A 17,985-nucleotide genomic window follows, 5' to 3' on the forward strand; every position below is an offset into this window, starting at 1 on the left:
ACTCCAGCCGTCGAGGCAGAGCCCACGGCGGCTGCTGCAAGCTGCGCATGTGACGTGTCGGCCGACCTATCGTGGACTGAGGCGGCTTCCGTAGGAGTGAGTGGCCGGGGAGTGACGCAGGGCGCTGAACGGGCAGAGCATTTCTACTGTCAAGATGGCGACATCGGAGCCGGTAAGAGAGACGAGAGAGCGCTGGGGAAAAATCCACCAATGTGCACGGAAAGATGAGCCACATTTTCACTGTATCGTTCGAGCCGCGTGTACCGTTTCGATTGCTCGAAGGGCTCGCCGGTATTTTTCAGCAGAGGAATAAGTTTCAGTCGACCGATGCGTCGCTTGGCGTGGATCACATTTAGCGTTAGCATGAGCAGCAATGTGATGCATGAGACTTTGTTGGCAGGGAGGGACTGTGACTGACTGAACGCCCTTTCATTCAAACTCTGTTCAACGACGTGCTTTTTGTGTGCATCGGTACCAAAGTCAATATTTTATGGTGGTTTTAACCAACTGTCACTACATTTCATTGTCCATACTTTAACACCATTGATTCAATTAATGACAATCTGGACACGTGTGCCCGCGGCTAGCATAGCTCTGTTAAAACTGATGCTGGCAAACGTTAACTCACCTATCTGCAAGGCTATCTTAGATTATACACAGCCTTTTTATATTTTATTTACTGAATCAGGCTAATGGTAATGGGTTTTTTTTTTTTTTTTTTTGGCTTTTTGGCATAATGGTTGATTGGTATGAAAATAATTGTCAGATATTTCAATACAAATTTAAACGTTTCCAGTAGAAAATTATATTTAACAGTGATCCAGGAAAAAATCAAAACCAGTTTCACGTGCACTCTCATAGAACCAATGATGATACTCTCAGTAGATGAAAATGATTTCGATAATGGGCTAACTGTTATATTTGAGGCAAATATCAATGTATTTTTGACATAGAGACCTTTGTCTGTACAATTGGAAACTGTACATGACAGTGAAAATGTCATGTTGGTACCCCGCCAATAGGCAGGTTATCCTCTATAAGGATTCAGGAAGATATTCTCTCATGCTAGATAAATTGAGTTCAATCAGTAGTTGGTGGCCCAAAGATAACAAAGGAAAAAAATCGAATCTAGTCAAATACCACAAAACATAACAAACCACAAATATTTATACTTGTCTCACAGCTCTTGTGTCTTTGCACAAAGCAAACACCACACTTAAATGATGGCAATTAGAGAATGTGCATGGTTGTGACTGGCATAGTCAGATTTTATTAGAATGCGCTGTGTTTCAAAGTTGATATATGATGGGTTTGTGCATTTCTACCCTCAGAAAGCAGCTGAAACTGAAGATCAACAGACTGACAGCCAAGTCGTTGCAAATCCTGAGCAGTATATCAAACACCCCTTGCAAAACAGGTGAGAATTAATGAGCTGCTGTGTTTGTAAGTATGTTGTGACAAAAAGGTGTTTAGGCACTACTCCAACTACAGTACAGAATGTGCCAAACAAACAAGATTATTATTTAACAGGATAGTATCTCAGTTGCAACAATAATAAAAGGTTAGACAAAATGGGAACTGAGGATATATACAATATGTCTTTAACTTATGTCACATGGTAGAGAAACCTTTAGTCTATAACAAGCTATGCTATGAAATCATGTTGCAAGCAGTAAAATATCATTATTCTGTTTGAAGGTGAAGAACATAAAAGTACAGCACCCTTCTGAATAAGATTAATAATCTACTTCTCAGGGTTCCTATTGACATACTTAATTTCAAAGTTGACAATCTATGCCATTGCATCCCCCCTTGCACTGAAGGAGACTTTTAATCTGTGTCATGTTTGGGTGGAAGGTCCTCACCTTAGCACTTGATCCTTGAGCACAAACTCAAAGACCATATCCTGATTTTGCAATCCATGATTATTAGTCACTGCTGTGGAATATTAACTTAAATCCTTATGCTTATTCTTTAGAGTCTGGATAAACAATACTGCTCGTTCTGTTTGCTTCTCTGCAGTGACTGAGGATTTGTATTCAAGCAATAAATCCATTGGAAACCTATGTTCTATATGAATATGTTTTAACATTTATACTTTGACTGAAATTATTTGCAACACTGTTGTGTTGTAACCTTAAACTCCACAAGATGATATTCAAACATTTGCCAGGTATGTGCATTAAGTATGCCTTAGCAATGAGTCACAAACTCATTGTTGTGAATCATTTACAGATAAGTTGTGTCACATCAGTGGGAGGTGGTTAAATTTAAATCAAATGCATAGAGGGAAGAGTTCCATCTATTCACTATGTTATTGGTGCAGTTGTTGTTCACCATTGTCCTTTTAGAAATGTTATAATGGTGGTGTTGGCAACCCATTCAGGAGCATTGTGCATTCAGTTTGAATAATGCTGAATAGTTAACTTAGCAAGTCACTTTCTAGGCCATTCTGTTGGTTGAGCCCAGCTTCAGAGGTCAAGGTTGTCCACCTCTGCTGCTCTTGTCAAATCAGCATCTGTAATGCTGGAATTAGTTGCCCGGATTTTATTTGAACATACTGTGGTCAGGTTATTGCATGATATTGGTGTCTTGAAAGTAACACCCATTTCAATCAATGTGTCAAACAGTGGGCTAGGTATGAGCACTTCTGTGTTGCCTCACTGGCTGTTTTTAACCACAAGGATGTGAAATATGTAATTTGTTGTAGCTATCATTTAGGAACGTGTTTCAACTACTTTAAGGTCAAGTCTCAAATTCCTGCTACAACAGCGAGCAGAATGCTGCTGTTGCTCAATGAATGGCTGAGTTAGTCAGTTAATTGTACTTTCTGTTTGCCATATAGGCTTTTGGTGTTCAAGAAAAGCTGATCTTCAGCTTGAGATGAACTTAACCAAAACCAAAAGGAAAGCTTAGACTGAATTGTCTGGACAGCTAAAGGAACTGAAATGTGATACCCAACCAGAAGAAAAATGCTTTTCATGCAGTTCATCACCAGTATTCCTATCATGCTCCTTTTTATTTTTGTCAAAAGCTTGGATATCACTCTGCTCTGTAAAGGTGATTGCTCAAATAGATTTGAACAGGCTGCACAGATCTATTGCCTTGCTGTAACATAAGTAGACATGAAGATCACTTTCGAGTTTCAAGGCATGCAACATGTCACTGAAATAACGAGAAACCAACAGCTGTTAATGAATAGGAAAAATGTTCAGTTTATGAAACTCTAGTCCTCTGCAGACAATATTCTGCATTACTAACCACTCACAACTCTTTGATCTTGTGCTTAAAACCCCCTGAACTAATTTCTCTGTCAACTTAATTAACTATGAAATATATTTTATAAATATCAGAACATTTTAAGTTCAGTGATCTGAATCCAGGATCTTCTCTTAAAAAAAAAAAAAAAAAAAATCAAGCAGGCTTGCTGAGTTTTAATTGAAGTAGCTGATTAATACTTTTCTATGCCCTCAGTTTTTCACTGTGACCACACACAGTTTCGATATAAGCAAGGTTTTGACCGATTCTTTATTCATGAAAAATTATAGCCCGAAGTGAATCTCTTTCAGCCATTTTTTTGACACTCGTGTTGCCTTTATTTCAAATGCACAGTTTGCTGAAATAGCTAAACCTGAGTTTGGCAATCCAGTTCACCACCCACACCTGAGGATAAGGCTTGGTTGGATTAGGATTTAAGAATATTCATCCAAGAGTTTGTCAGATTCAGCCTTGCAGAAATTAGTGCCATATGAAAGAATTTAATGACTTTTTCTATTGTCCACCTAATTTGGCTCCTTTGCAGTTTAAAGTTAGTTTGAAGATATAAAGATAAGATTGAAAAACCAAAGGTTTGTATTTGTTTGACAGGGATGTCATATTGTTTGTATATGAAGACTGAACACAAGTAAAAGGAGGACATTGATTTACACAGGCCATTATTACATCTAAAATATGATATGGTTTCATAGATTTGGCAAAATTATTTTTCACACATTTGTAAGTACAGACATTACTTGTGGGCGTTCTGAGCAGTTTTTCAGTTTTTCTTTAAAATGTAAACATTGATATTTGAATTATATTGTATTGACATCCCCTATTCAAGAAGCATCCTGGAGATGTCTCTTGAACATTGATGAATGTTTAAATACATCTTGGTATAAATTCTGGCCATATCATTCAGTCTTATGTCAAAAACATTATCTACATACCATTGCAAGGTATCTATACACACTGCAATCCTTGTTGGATTCATGAGAAGAGTGATGTCTCTCTTCTCGTGTTGTGTAATGTGTGTCAGTGGGGTTTCTATATGGCACAATACCAGTCTTATCCTCTGATTTGGCATTGTTCGGTTACTGTCGGAGTGGTGGGGGCACAGGGTTCAGCTGATGTCCTCTCATTGCCCTCATCCCTTCCTCTGCCAGCCCCACCTCTCTTGGGAATAGATGAAAGAATAATAGTGGTCATCATAAACAAAGGGCTGCATTTGTATTGCTCCTGATCGTCAGCTTTCTCTGTTCTTTTGCATTGATATGCATGCCTTTGTGACTAGTTGCTGTGTTTTGGTGTGAAATTGTGTGTGCATCTTATCAGGAGAGTTATTTGTTTTTCATACAAAAGAGTTTCCAGCAAAGACTGAGGCATTGTCCCGATTAGCTTTCCAGTTTAAGAAAATGGCACAATCTCTGCAAAGTAAATTATTTTGTTTCTGTCATTTCTGGTGCCATTTTCCCACGGTTCTTTGAGTACTGATTGTCTTGATTCTTGTCTTTCTCTCTCAGATGGGCCCTGTGGTATTTCAAAAATGACAAGAGTAAAAGCTGGACAGAGAACTTGCGTCTCATTTCCAAGTTTGACACAGTGGAAGACTTTTGGGCGTAAGTTTTCTCAATTGATGGACATTTATATATACTTTTTTTGCCCTGTTCTTTGTAAGTGCATCTGAAAGGTGTGATATGTTTCTTGATTGAAAATCTAGTTTCTGTTGTCAAAATTTCACTCATGCTGATAGTCAATAACACCTAAGTCAAAATTGTCCAACCATATGCACAATTTCAGAATCAGAATCATAAATACTTTATTGATCCCTGAGGGGAAATTGCCTTCAGTCACATATGCTCCCATTCAAAAGTCTTAAAGAAGTAGGAAAGTATAGAATATATCAGTAAAGTTTAAACGCAAGTACTAATATAAAATAAAATATATCTAAACACTAAAATATGAATGTACATTTGATCCTGTATATACCAAAGTGATAAATAAAACAACAGTTTACCAACATTTGAATATAGAATATTGCACTGGATTATTGCACATCAAGTAGTTATTGCACATTATTAATAGTCCAGAGTAAACCAACTGTGACTCAGAGTGTCTGACAGTCAGAGTGAGGAGTTGTACAGTCTGATGGCCACAGGCAGGAATGATTTCCTGTGACGCGCCGTAGTGCATTTAGGTTTAATCAGCCTTGAATGCACTGAATGTACTCCTGTAACTGGCCAGCACATCGTGGAGTGGGTGGGACACATTGTCCAAGATGGCTCGCAGCTTGGACAGCATCCTCCTCTTGGACACCTCCGTCAGTGGGTCCAACTTCACTCCCACGTCACTGGCTCTGTGGATCAGTCTGTTCAGTCTGTCGGTGTCAGCTGCCCTCAGCCTGCTGCCCCAGCACACCACAGCACACAGGATAGCACTGGCTACCACAGATTCATAGAACATCCCGAGCATAGTCCTGCAGATACTGAAGGACCTCACCACCTCAACCGCCTCAGAAAATAGAGGCAACGCCGGCCCTTCCTGTAGAGGGCGTTAGGTGTTTTTAGCCCCGTCCAGTCTGTCAGTGTGTACTGATGTAGTGATATTTGTACTCCTCAAAAATGTCCACACTGACCCCCTGGATAGAAACAGGGGTCATCAGCACCTTAGTCCTTCTCAGGTCCACAACCAGTTCCTTGGTCTTGGTCACATTGAGCTGCAGGTGGTTCAGCTCACACAATGTGACAAAGTTGTCCACAGCAGCCCTGTACTCGGCCTCATCACCTCTGCGGATACATCCACCCACTGCAGAGTCATCCGAGAACTTCTGGAGATGACAGGTCTCAGCGCAGTAGCTGAAGTCTGTGGTGTCGAGGGTGAAGAGGAAGGGAGAGAGGACAGTCCCCTGTGGAGCACCTTTATTTTTCATAATATTTAAAAAACTATCAGCAGTTTTGCACAGACTGCCCAGTAAATTGGCATCTTGTGGAAATGCTAGTACCTGAGACACTAAAGACAGTAATGATTATATATTATACAAAACAAAACTTTTATTGGAAAAAACTTGCCCCAGCATGCATAAATAGCATGCTGAGGCATGTTATTTATGCTATATAGCACTCTATTTGTGTCTTTACACACTTGTCAGATGGAGATTGTGCTGTTGCTAACTTGGATTATTTGGTTTGTTTTGCAGATTATACAACCACATACAGCAACCAAGCAAACTTGGCTTTGGTTGTGATTATTGCTTATTTAAGGTAAGGCCTTTAAAAAAAAAAAAAAAAAAAACATGTCAACTATTGGAACTTGGCAGCATGTTAAATTAGCAGTGAAATGTTTTAGTGCTAATGTAGAGTAAAGCTACAACATGAAAAAGCCTCATGTTATTTTTCATGAAGTATTTAATAGCTTTGCGTCCTAGGATGGCATCAAGCCGATGTGGGAGGACGACAGGAACAAACTGGGAGGTCGATGGCTGATGACTCTCAATAAGCAACAGAGACACAATGACCTTGATCGTTACTGGATGGAGACGGTAAAACTACTTTTTCATTGAAATCACAATGATTTGTCATAGTCATGCGCTCCTCCAACATGTTGTTTGAGAATCATAGATTTAAAAAGAACACATCTTTGTGTTTTTCAGCTCTTGTGTTTAGTTGGTGAGTCATTTGATGAGGCAAGCGAAGATGTGTGCGGAGCAGTGGTCAACGTCAGACCCAAAGGTGACAAAATAGCAATCTGGACGAGCAACTGCCAAAACAGGGAAGCCATCATGACGATAGGGTAAGACTAGTCACCTTGTTAATAAAGAAAAAATAAAATAAGATTTGCTAGCTGCAGCTGGCCACTAAATGGCAACACTATATTAGCATTACTACACATGCATGTCGTTTCCACAGGCAACTTTATAAAGAGCGTCTGAACCTCCCCATCAAAGCCATCATTGGCTACCAATCACATGACGACACATCCAGCAAGAGCGGATCCACCACCAAGAACATGTACTCTGTTTGAATCCTCCCCCCTCAACCACCATTTCAACTTGCTGTAGATTTAAACAATTACAAACCCGCATCATCACATTAATATTTTTTGAGTTGTCAACTACTGTAGTGTCCTTTCCTTTTACTGAGAACAGAATTGTTCATAGTGTGTACAGTTGGAGTTTCACCCCCAACACGAGAAATCAGTTGAGTGATAGTAAAAATAGGACAAGGCCGCAATGGAAAAGAGTGTTAGCACGAATTGTTATAAATGGCAAAGAGAAAACCAATGTTTTCCTTTTTAGAGTTGAAGAGTTCTGTGGTTAATACCAGTAACCTTTCACTAGCTTAGCTAAGAACAAGCTTGTGTCAATACGTAAAGGCTTTGATTTGCAAAAATAATAATAATAATTATCATCAACAATAAGGCCTTTTCTCATGCTGAATTCTCACTCCTTACAAAAAGTGTTTCTCACTTCACAGAAGCTGGTAGGCAACTTCATAGAAGAAATTTTAAGGGCAATTTTAACTTGATTTATTCAGAAGTGTTAAGCAAAAGTTGAAATTTCAGACATGGCAGTTTGAATAATCTACAGTATCTTCAAGGTTTGTAAAAGCTGTGGTCGCACTCCAAAGTGCAGGGTTTGGATGTAAGGCCACTAATTATTTCAGCCATGCTGGAATTATGAAATATTTCTTGTAGTATTTTTTTCTTTTCCCCTTACATTTATTTATAATGTATGCATTGCAGTTAAACTACTTAGTTAAAACACAACCATGACATTTGTGTTTTGTTTTGTTCTTTTTTTCCTCTTTTTTTTTGTGTGAGTTAAGATTAATAATGTGGACTACTGCATATAGATGACATTTTTTACAGTGTACCATACCGTAAAGATGCTGACAGACATAGGTGTGCTTTTCACTGTTTTCTTCCTAACAAAAACTGTAGATAATGTCGCACTCCTCTCTTGGTTGATGCGAAGGAAAGATGATATTCATTGTGAAATGACTTTGGTCATAATGTATCTTTATTATCTGTAATTCCAGGATGTATATTACCTTCTTTCAAGTAAAGGTTAAGTGCTTTGCATTAAAACCAGAATCACACTGCCTCGTTTTGTGAAAATTTATGGTCTGTGTCCCAGGCATGGGTGCTCAGAATTATAGAAAACTGCCTTTATATTTTTTTGGCCACTTGAGGGCAGTGGAAATAACAAAAAGGTGCTGCAATGAACTTGCCAGCAAACAGTCTATGTATTCATCCATTGCAACTCACCTGTCATATTTTTGTCTTCCTGGTGAGTCACAGTTAAATGTTGGTGGTGATAAAACACCATGAACACAATAGTCTCAAATGAAATCAACAAATCTGATTCATATAGGACATAAAATGTTATAGGAGATAAAATGTTACCGGGTAAAATAGAAAAAGCATCTTGAAATTAAAATGAGCTCAAACCTCTGCCACTGTCCATCAACACACCCGACTAAAGAGTGTGAATTTCAATATCAGTAAAATATATCAATCTGAAGCTAAATTTAATAGGGTCTTATCTGACTCATCCCTCAAAGTTCAGTGCAAATCAAAACATTTTCTCTGGGGATAAACACACAGGTGGAAACAATCACAGGTAAAGCAGTCAGGCATCATCACTCATGTTTGACGCACCAATAGACTCAGATTATTAAAACACACCTTAAGGCTTCGTAATGGAAAGAATCTGGACTATGCCGACTGTTCTTTCCCTTAACAACACTGCTTTGAAGATGTTAACCAGCTAAACCAGTAGTTGGTGCTGCTAGAGAACTGTCAAATCTAATATTTTGTCACGTATCCAGTCAAACAGGCTCTTAACATCATAAGGAGATTTAAATATCTGAGTACCTTCCCAGTAGAGCTACACTGGCAAACAACAGTCAAAGATACATACGTGCTTTGATTAAGTCACCTTAACGTTAAAATATAAGAGAAGTTGTAAGGTCCCAACTAGCTCACCTGATAGAAATTCTTTGTTCATTGCTGAAACAAACATCCACCACAAAATTATTGCACTAAAAGCTGATGAAGATACTGTCAAACATGTACCAGGACACAACATCTCAGCACTGATCGAAGTCAGCGCACCAGCCAAACGTGTAGAGTGCTTTGTGGCTGATATGTTTTGTTCATTTGCTGTACTTAAAAATAAAAATAAATATGGAATGCAAATGTTAAGTAAATTCTAATTTTAAATAAGTGTTCACAATCCATAAACAGGTTGATGTCCATCTCAGGTGAGTAACGGGAAAAACATTTTTGGTCCTATATCCATGGTCCAGCCACTGTCTTCAAAGATATCTCACTTAGTCCATCCTCGCTGCCTTGGTGCTTTAGCTGGACAGTGGCACCCTTATATCAGCACATTATCAAAGGCTTTTCTTCCTCTCGTTTGTTCAGCAGATTTGAAATCATGAAAGATGAGAAGAAGCAAAATTCCACGACATAGCTGAACTCAAACAACTCCAAGTTAACACTGAGCATCCACTCAAATATCGCAGACAAGTGAATGTAGAAGTAATCCTCTTGGGTAAATAGAATAGTATCTGAAGGTTTTTAAGTTAAGGATGTATGGAGTATTTTCAGTCACATGTTTCACTAAATTATCACCTACAAAAACAATTGATTTTAAATTGCCATTGAACAGATTGAAGATGACATGAAAATGTTTGAAGACCCTGGCTTGCTGCCTTAACACTTGAGTGACATCCAATCAGACGAGTTCACTTGTTCTTGTATGTGTGCAGTGTCCTTGAATCAAAGGATATCTTCAGGTTTGTAATGAAAGGCAGCCTGGCTTTTGTTTCAGCACTTATCGATAAAGCAGAAGCTGGATAAGTATTTGCAGACTTCATTTTTGCCCACTGTAGCAAGTGTGTGTGTGTGATTTCCTGCAGTTCCTATAGGTGGGCGGGGGGAGATGCTAGACCCTGATTACAACCCAATAGAGGATGTTCTGTCACTGTGCAGTTTCAAAAGGTAAGTGTGTAAGGCATATGGTGTGCGTTACATAACAACAGCAGTTAAAGATTAATGGCTACAGAACTGTTGATATACATGTGCTTGTGTCAGATGGACTATAGTGGCCAATCCCACTTTGCAAACAGAACAGCAGTCCAGATCCAAGTAAAGTACAATGGGACTAGCGCTGTATTGCAGCTGGTGCTCCTTAGGCGTCATTGACCAGGTCGAGTGTTGACATAGCCTGGTTAGTGCCTCACCAAACTAATTCTCAAAAGTTTGTAATGATCAAGCTGCAAGAAGATAATAAATTCTCCAAGTTTTATAAGAAGGATACAGCAGATGGTGACAATGGTTTGAATCACAGCGGAGACGATGCGTAATGGGTAGAGAATCCTTTCGTACCCCGTCAGCACACACTTCCCGGTCAGTGCAGTGAGAAGTACAGTGTAGAAGCAGATGCACAAGAAGCTGATGGCAGCTCCGAGGTAGTGAAGGAGTGGTAGTTGGATTGGCTGGGGAGGAGGGTCAGCAGTTTCCATTATGAAAACATTAAGAGATGGTTGAAATCAAGGCAGTGATTGTACAAAGAATGTAAAATATGTGGATGTCTTAGCTAATTCTCTGTATGACTAAACACAAATCCTGATCACCTCTCAGAGTAGAACTAAACAAACCAATTTAAAATCCATTTATCCCTATTCAAATTGGAAATATTCCCTTGAATGCTTAGGAAGAATCTCCATTTTATATCGGCTTCGCTTTAAATGTGTAGCAACAGATTCCCAAGCATCTTTTCACTCTTTCAATTTAAGATTTTGGATTGCTGATATGGACATTGGGCCTCTCTAACTATTTGTAATGGCACAATTTACTTAACATTTGGTTTTAACAGCATGTTGAAAATTATGGAAGAGCTGCACAGGCTTTGCCAACTTGGCTTGTGCTCCAAACCACTCCAGACAACTTTAAACAAATTGTTATTTTATTTTTTGGATGTTGGCTCAGCAGAAGCACAAATCAAAGCTGTTCCACTCTATTGTTTACATTATGCGATGAAGAAAAAGCTTACGGTTACTGTGGGATTACTTTTTCTCTTAGTTACACTGTATTTGTTTAGCAACGTAATTTTCTAAAACATGTTCAACAGGAAGTATAATACTTACATTGCAGTTTCCTGCAATGAAAGCCCCAAGGGATGCCACCACACCAAAGACCATTGCTGACTTGCTCAACAGTGAATGACATGAATGTTTCTCCATAACATGGCCATGATGGAATAAAGAGAACAGCAGAACTGAAGAGGAGATCATAGTCAGTATATCACTTCGCTGACCATCAACAGTATATTGTGTTGTTGGTCATTCAGTGGGTTAACTCACACAGAAAGGCTCCAGCATTGATTGTTGCCGAAAAAAGAGAATTTTCTGGTTCACGACTTCCACTAGTGCTGGAATTACATGAGCCATTCAGTTAACTATCTCACAGTTTGATTCCCACGGAAGCAGTAAGAAAAAGATATGACCTGCAGTTAAGTGTATTTTTACCTTATGGTGGGAACATGGCAACATTCAGTGGAATAATTCCCTTTAGAGTTGTTCTTATGCCCCCTGAGATGAAAATTATACAGTTATGGAGAATCTGTCACATTCAAACGTTAATGGTTACGTTTTTACAGAAATGACACACAACTTACCAGTCACTGAGGGAGCATACGTGATTGTTGGAGTAGGCAAAGCCATATCTGGATATAAAACAAGGTCAACAAAAATATATTGACACATGTTCGATATTAAATTTCACATTTATGTGGTGGAAAATAACATTTAAACTACAGTATTGTATTTTTGTGTTGATATATGTTATTACAGCCTTGAAATTCAAAATTGAAAGTAGATTAATCCTGGCAATGGCATCATTTCAGATTTATGATGTGTGGAATGTTAAATAAGGGTTAGGGTGTAGAGGGAGCACCAAAAAACCAATATGAAGAATGAACTCCTACTCAGAAATTTACATTAACTAACTTCAATATAACTTGACACAACCTGGAAACGGATAAGCAGTTGAAGATTAATGAGTAACTTAACACAGCATAATGAAACAAAAACTTAATGGACAAAAATCACAAGTCCCAAATTTATCAAAATTTGTGCTTTGTCACCCATGGATAGGCACTGATAGCAGAATTTATTATTATTATACTTATCCACATGAACCAGTTTAAATCATACGAGTGCATAAGAAGGAATTTGTTAACATTGTGTTTTGTCTTGGCATGATTGTTGAACACTCCTGCACCACCAAACCAAACAAGTCAGATGACATATTTCAAACGTGTTACAATAAATTCCATTGTTTATGGGAAGAGTTGCCATGGATATAAAATATATATATGCTGCTGTCAAAAGTGCCCGACAGAGATCAAATACTAATGAAACCTTACTAACAACAAACTTTAAGATTTGAATAATACCCGTGAACAGAAATGGTTACTTGACAAATCTGTCATTTAGTAAATTCAGTTGTTGTAAAAATTAACGTGAACTTGGCTGGATAAGCACACAGGAAACACAAAGTTGTACTTGTAAGAACAAAAGTTGTAATAGTTTGAACAGTTTGGGAAAACAAATGAGAAAATGTGAATTTCAAGTCAACTTACACAGCCCATGTTCCAATGAAGGACACCAGGGATAGCGAGATGGGGAAGAAAATCCAGAGTACCATGTCTAGGAGGCAAAGAAGACAAGTTCAACTAAATATTGTTTTATGGAGTTCTGATATGTCCGTAAAACAGTCAGCAGCAGATCTTTCCAGGTGTTTGTAGAGTCTTCGTGAAGTCAGCCTTAGGACATGATACCAACATTGCCACTAGAGCACAAAATAAAGTCTTAACCCTGTATGATTTTTGAAGTGAGTGGAGCTAAATCTCTTTAAACAGCCAACTGTGTTCCTCTTGTTATATTCTTACATTCTTAGTTCAGCGCTTATATAGTGCCACACCTTTTGGTGCCGCACCTGGTGCTGTCAGACCAGATGTTGGGAAACATGGGGTTGGTCGTCTTAAAGCTGAGCCATACTGTTTGCTTCAAACAATAATTCAAAAAGTAGTTCTGTTATTAAAGGGGGAAGAAAAAAACATATCTGAGGCACTCTGATAAAGTGAAAATATACAAAAGTCCTTTACTAATGCATGGACCAAATAAATAATACCTAAAGCAGTCCTGTCCTGGCAGAGAACCCAATTTTACACTTTTTTTTTTTTTTTTGACCCAGTGTAGCACTCTTCTCTTTTTCTTTTAGTAGCTTTGTTATTTCTGTAATCATGGTAATCATGTGTTGAGAAAAGAATAGTGCTTTGCTTGTTTGTTTTGTTTTGTTTTTTTATTTTACCCAGTGCTGGAAGGAAACTATTTATATTTACCCCAGAATTATGAATGTTTTCCTTGAGTAATTTCTATTTCATGCCACTTACATTATATTCCTGAAATAAATAAGCGTAAATTTATAACTTATGCTTATATATATATATGTATATATAATTTTATTTTATTTTATTTTTTTTATTGACATTGTGGATTATTTTTAATTGTGAATGCTTCACTTATTTGCCATCATAAGTGACTTGACAGAATAAAATGGAGAAAAAGCGAAGGAGCCTCGTTCACGATGAAAGATTAAGTCATTATTTTTAATCCAATGCCGTCAGAGTTCATTTGATGGATGGATCGGGATCATTTCCTCTGACCACACGAGGTCCTCAGCTTCAAAACAAACAAAATGGCGGCGCACTTGAGATGGGGTCTTCACCAGATGTTACGAGCAAGAAATGCGGCCCATTTCAGGTCTGGACTTTTCTGTGTGTCACGTGTTGTTGCTGATGCTGATGAGAAGTGTAAACCCGGCTTGGCCGTGTGCGGTTGAGCTGATGCGTTGCGCTAGCTAATCAGCTAACAGGCAAATTGCGGAACTAGGTAACGATTTGTCACTAATCTCATCCATCTGTGGACACTTTACATCGATAAAACTATGTCATTAACAGCTATTTCCACCTCATGTCGTCCTCAGTTTCCTTTGAATTTGTCTTTTATTCCAATGTATGTCTATTAGCCAGCTATAAAGCTCAAGAGATTTGTACGTAGCTTTAGCTGCCATTTAACTTTTGCGTTGGTCCATTAGTATGACCTCGCTTCTTAACCCCTTTAACCCGAAAGGACTCGAGTGAAGAATGACATCAAATCCATTTTCACTGATAGGCATCATGCTTTACATTTTTAGGGTAACAGACAAGACCAGGGCCTCCTATCATTTGCAGTGTACGACCCAGAACCCCAGAAAAGTGCAGCCTCTGCCGGGGAGAGGAACCACAAAGCTCTCAGGTAAGACCACAGTTTGATCAGCTGTATATTTCTAATAAAGTTCAACCTCTTTGGAGCAGCAGCTGTCATCTGTGAGGAGGCCTACACTGCAGAGCCCTGTCTTATAAAGGGACCCTGTGTCCAGCTCGAAGACCTTTTCAAATGTTTCTAGTGTGTGTCCTCCATGTAAACTTGAGTTTTGCCAAATTAGTTCCACCCCCATAAATGTTAATGAATAAATTAATGTATTCATGTTATTGTCTCATGTAAAGAGACTAAAAAAAGAACTTGACTATGGACTATAAATTTTAATCATAGAGCTCTAGCTGGGTCTCTGGGTGCCCAGTTAGATAATATACTGCCATGTACAATGTTCTGAGGGTAATTAGGCCACGACATAAATAGATCCATTCTCACACTTCCATCTTGTTCTGACTAATCTCCTCATGAAACTGCCATTTAGAGAAGCGAAAATAATGAAGCATTAATAAGAAGATGTTCTCTCTCATATCTTTTAGTAAGACACCTGTCCATCCAGACTCAAGATACTCCAAACCCGAGAAGCTTGAAGTTTCTGCCTGGTAAACCTGTCCTAGGAAGTGGGACACTTGACTTTCCCTCTCCAAGCTCAGCTGGATGTTCATCCTTAGCCAGGTTGCGTTTCAACTTCACTGTACTTTTTTGCATTTAGGTGGTATTAAAGTGTTTTTTACTCAACACAGGATAAGAAATATGTGTGTGCACATTGTGTGTGTTATAAATGTTAGTGTCAGATCACACTCCTTGAACCCAAGCACACTTCTGTGTTGTATCTTGCGCTGCTGAGTCAACACTCACATTTGCTAATCACATTATTTCAACTGAAACTCTGTTTCAGAGAAAAATAATAATAAATGCGTGTGCAGCTTCTTTTTTTTTTAACAAAATAGTTAGATCACAGAAAACTGTTAAAATGCAATCTTCACGCTGTCATGTTATGTTTCTCATTTGTGGTAAACTGTAACATGATAAAGTGCGTGTGTTTTAGGGTCTTGTTTGAAATTGAAGGAGTAAAAAGTGTGTTCTTTGGCCCTGATTTCATCACAGTCACTAAAGTAAGTATTTACATTTACACCTCGTATTTGGGATTAATTTTTTTCATGCATTGAGACCTTTTAGGAAGGATAACACGTGAAATCTTTGGTGTCCCATTAGACAGATGAAGATGTGGAATGGACAGACATCAAGCAGCATGCTTTGGAGGCCATTGCTACGTTTTTTGAAAGTGGTGACCCGATAACAACAGGGGCAGTACACCATGAAAGCAGTGATTATGCAACATCCCCATTTTAGCCATTTGGAAATTTAAAAGCTTTTTCAATGTAAATGGTGATTTGTAACTAACTGGGTATTGTACTTTTCCAAATTTTTTTTATTATAGGCCTTTCTGAAGATGATGATGAAATTGTGTCTATGATAAAGGAGCTTCTGGATACCAGAATCAGGTACAAAGCTACTTTCTGAGAGCAGTTACGGTCAGAGTTTTAATACTTGCTTGTCTGCCAGTTGGGAAACTCATAGTAGTTACATTGGAATAGTTAAGGTGTTTTAGATGTTATTTCAGTCTTGATCAAATATTTTCATCATCACATTGTAAACTGTGCTGCACTATGATAAAACTCCTTATCTGGCTCTCTGTAGTTTTGATTGATACAACATAATGTGGTCTATTTCATGGAACAAGACCTACAGTGCAGGAGGATGGAGGTGACGTCATCTACAAGGGTTTTGAGGATGGCACAGTCAAGCTGAAGCTGGTTGGTTCCTGCACAGGCTGTCCTAGCTCTACAGTCACCCTGAAGAATGGGATTCAGAACATGCTGCAGTTTTATATTCCAGAGGTAGACAACGTGGAACAGGTGCTTATCAAAATATGTCATGCAATATGATATGATTTTTGTATCTTAGCAGAGATTGTGAAGGATTTTTTTTTTTCCCATTTTAGTTTTTAATTTTTGTTCCATCATAGTTGAGCAATGAAACCAAACAGAATTTCTCAATTTGTGTTTCCTCTGGCCTTGCATAAAATAATGAAATAAATTATGTTTACATACTTACTATATTACTATACTGAATTGAGTTTTTCTCAAGCACGTTGTGTCAAACATAGGTCTTTTAGACTTTCATGTCAAATTTGTCCATTTTCTCAAATGTCTTTGTCTGCCTAGGTGGAAGATGAAGTGGATGATATCAATGCAAAGGTTTTCTCAGCACTTGAGCACAAACTAAAAGAATAGAAACTTCCTGTATCAACATACTCATGAACTGTTAGAAGAAGATCATGTTTCACTGTGTAAAAACAAAGCCATGCCGTTCTTCCACAAATTACTGTTATAGAAGAGAATGAAGAGAGAAATACTTTCCTGCTATTTTGTGTGCAAATATAGAGTTCAAGCTACATTTTGTGTCTACAAACTGTTAGAGCTGTTACTAAGAAGATATACTGTCCACCGAATTTGCAGACATTTTACTATCTAAAAAAAATAGTCTGCTGTGATTACTGTAAATCTTATGTTGTATTTATTTCTTGAAAATATTCTATATTTTTAGGTAATATTGTCATATGATGGAAAGTTTTTGGTAATGATTGTTAAGAATGAATATTTCAAATGTTATTTTCACCATATTCCAAATGAAAAGGAACTAAAAGTTGTTTTTGTTTTTTTTTTTTTGTTGATATATCGCTTATGATTAAACTGTTATCAAGGCTTCAAGAAATGGATTTTGCATCCAAAAAGATGTGCATGCTGTTTCTGTGCTTTGTGGTCCAACCACAGCATTCACTGTATCACATTAAACAAAGTTCACAGTGGAAAGCAAATATTTTCATATGATTACTTTTGTATGTAATTATTGGTATTCTTTTCTTGCAAGTACATTTTTGTTGTTATACTCTGTGTGTGTAAAGAAAAAAAAAAGGAACTTATTACTCAAAATTGCTATGGGAAGACATGTTGTCCAAGAATGTAAAGCACAGAAGATATGACCCCTGTTCCTACGTAAAGGCATACACAATCCCCCATACATTTTCCTTCATGCATCTGCCAATCTGAGTTTTGTAGTTTTGAAGTGGTGGTAATTTGATGATATGATCATTCTGATGGATTTGGTATGTCGAGCTGTTTGACTGGATTGCTTTTTGTTGCTAGGTGATTTTATTGTTTATTGTATATACAGTATGCATATTTACAGGACGCAGAGCAATATGCAGTCTGCTTAGTTTTATATATGAATACAATTTGTAGGTAGCAAGATAATGAGACAAAATGTAGTTTTCTACTAATCCTCCGGATGCACTGACCCACAGGAACAGTTGGTCAGACAGGTAACAGACGGCATTATA

General features: G+C 38.0%; 3 protein-coding genes across 3 annotated transcripts; 2 read left to right on the plus strand and 1 right to left on the minus strand.

The window, feature by feature from the left end:
- The first annotated feature begins 108 nt into the window (after positions 1-108).
- Positions 109-8,439, plus strand: eif4e1c (eukaryotic translation initiation factor 4E family member 1c). Its single transcript, XM_029521055.1, has 7 exons — positions 109-172; positions 1,332-1,417; positions 4,782-4,877; positions 6,455-6,518; positions 6,683-6,796; positions 6,908-7,047; positions 7,164-8,439. The coding sequence occupies exons 1-7, from the start codon at positions 155-157 to the stop codon at positions 7,276-7,278; spliced, it is 633 nt and encodes a 210-aa protein (XP_029376915.1). The 5' UTR covers positions 109-154; the 3' UTR covers positions 7,279-8,439.
- LOC115055331 (transmembrane protein 150A) lies at positions 5,139-13,216 on the minus strand. The gene is made up of 7 exons (XM_029521054.1): positions 12,908-13,216; positions 11,942-11,989; positions 11,793-11,855; positions 11,628-11,695; positions 11,412-11,542; positions 10,583-10,760; positions 5,139-9,830 (listed from the first exon to the last, which is right to left on the minus strand). Exons 1-7 carry the CDS (start codon positions 12,970-12,972, stop codon positions 9,643-9,645), a joined length of 741 nt encoding a protein of 246 aa, XP_029376914.1. The 5' UTR covers positions 12,973-13,216; the 3' UTR covers positions 5,139-9,642.
- Positions 13,217-13,961: 745 nt separating this feature from the next.
- Positions 13,962-17,472, plus strand: LOC115055468 (NFU1 iron-sulfur cluster scaffold homolog, mitochondrial). The gene is made up of 8 exons (XM_029521308.1): positions 13,962-14,090; positions 14,524-14,624; positions 15,122-15,257; positions 15,631-15,697; positions 15,798-15,909; positions 16,024-16,087; positions 16,327-16,501; positions 16,811-17,472. The coding sequence occupies exons 1-8, from the start codon at positions 14,026-14,028 to the stop codon at positions 16,877-16,879; spliced, it is 789 nt and encodes a 262-aa protein (XP_029377168.1). The 5' UTR covers positions 13,962-14,025; the 3' UTR covers positions 16,880-17,472.
- The last annotated feature ends 513 nt before the right edge of the window (positions 17,473-17,985 follow it).

Source organism: Echeneis naucrates, chromosome 15 (assembly GCF_900963305.1).
Source record: "Echeneis naucrates chromosome 15, fEcheNa1.1, whole genome shotgun sequence".
In the NCBI taxonomy this organism is placed as follows: domain Eukaryota; kingdom Metazoa; phylum Chordata; class Actinopteri; order Carangiformes; family Echeneidae; genus Echeneis; species Echeneis naucrates.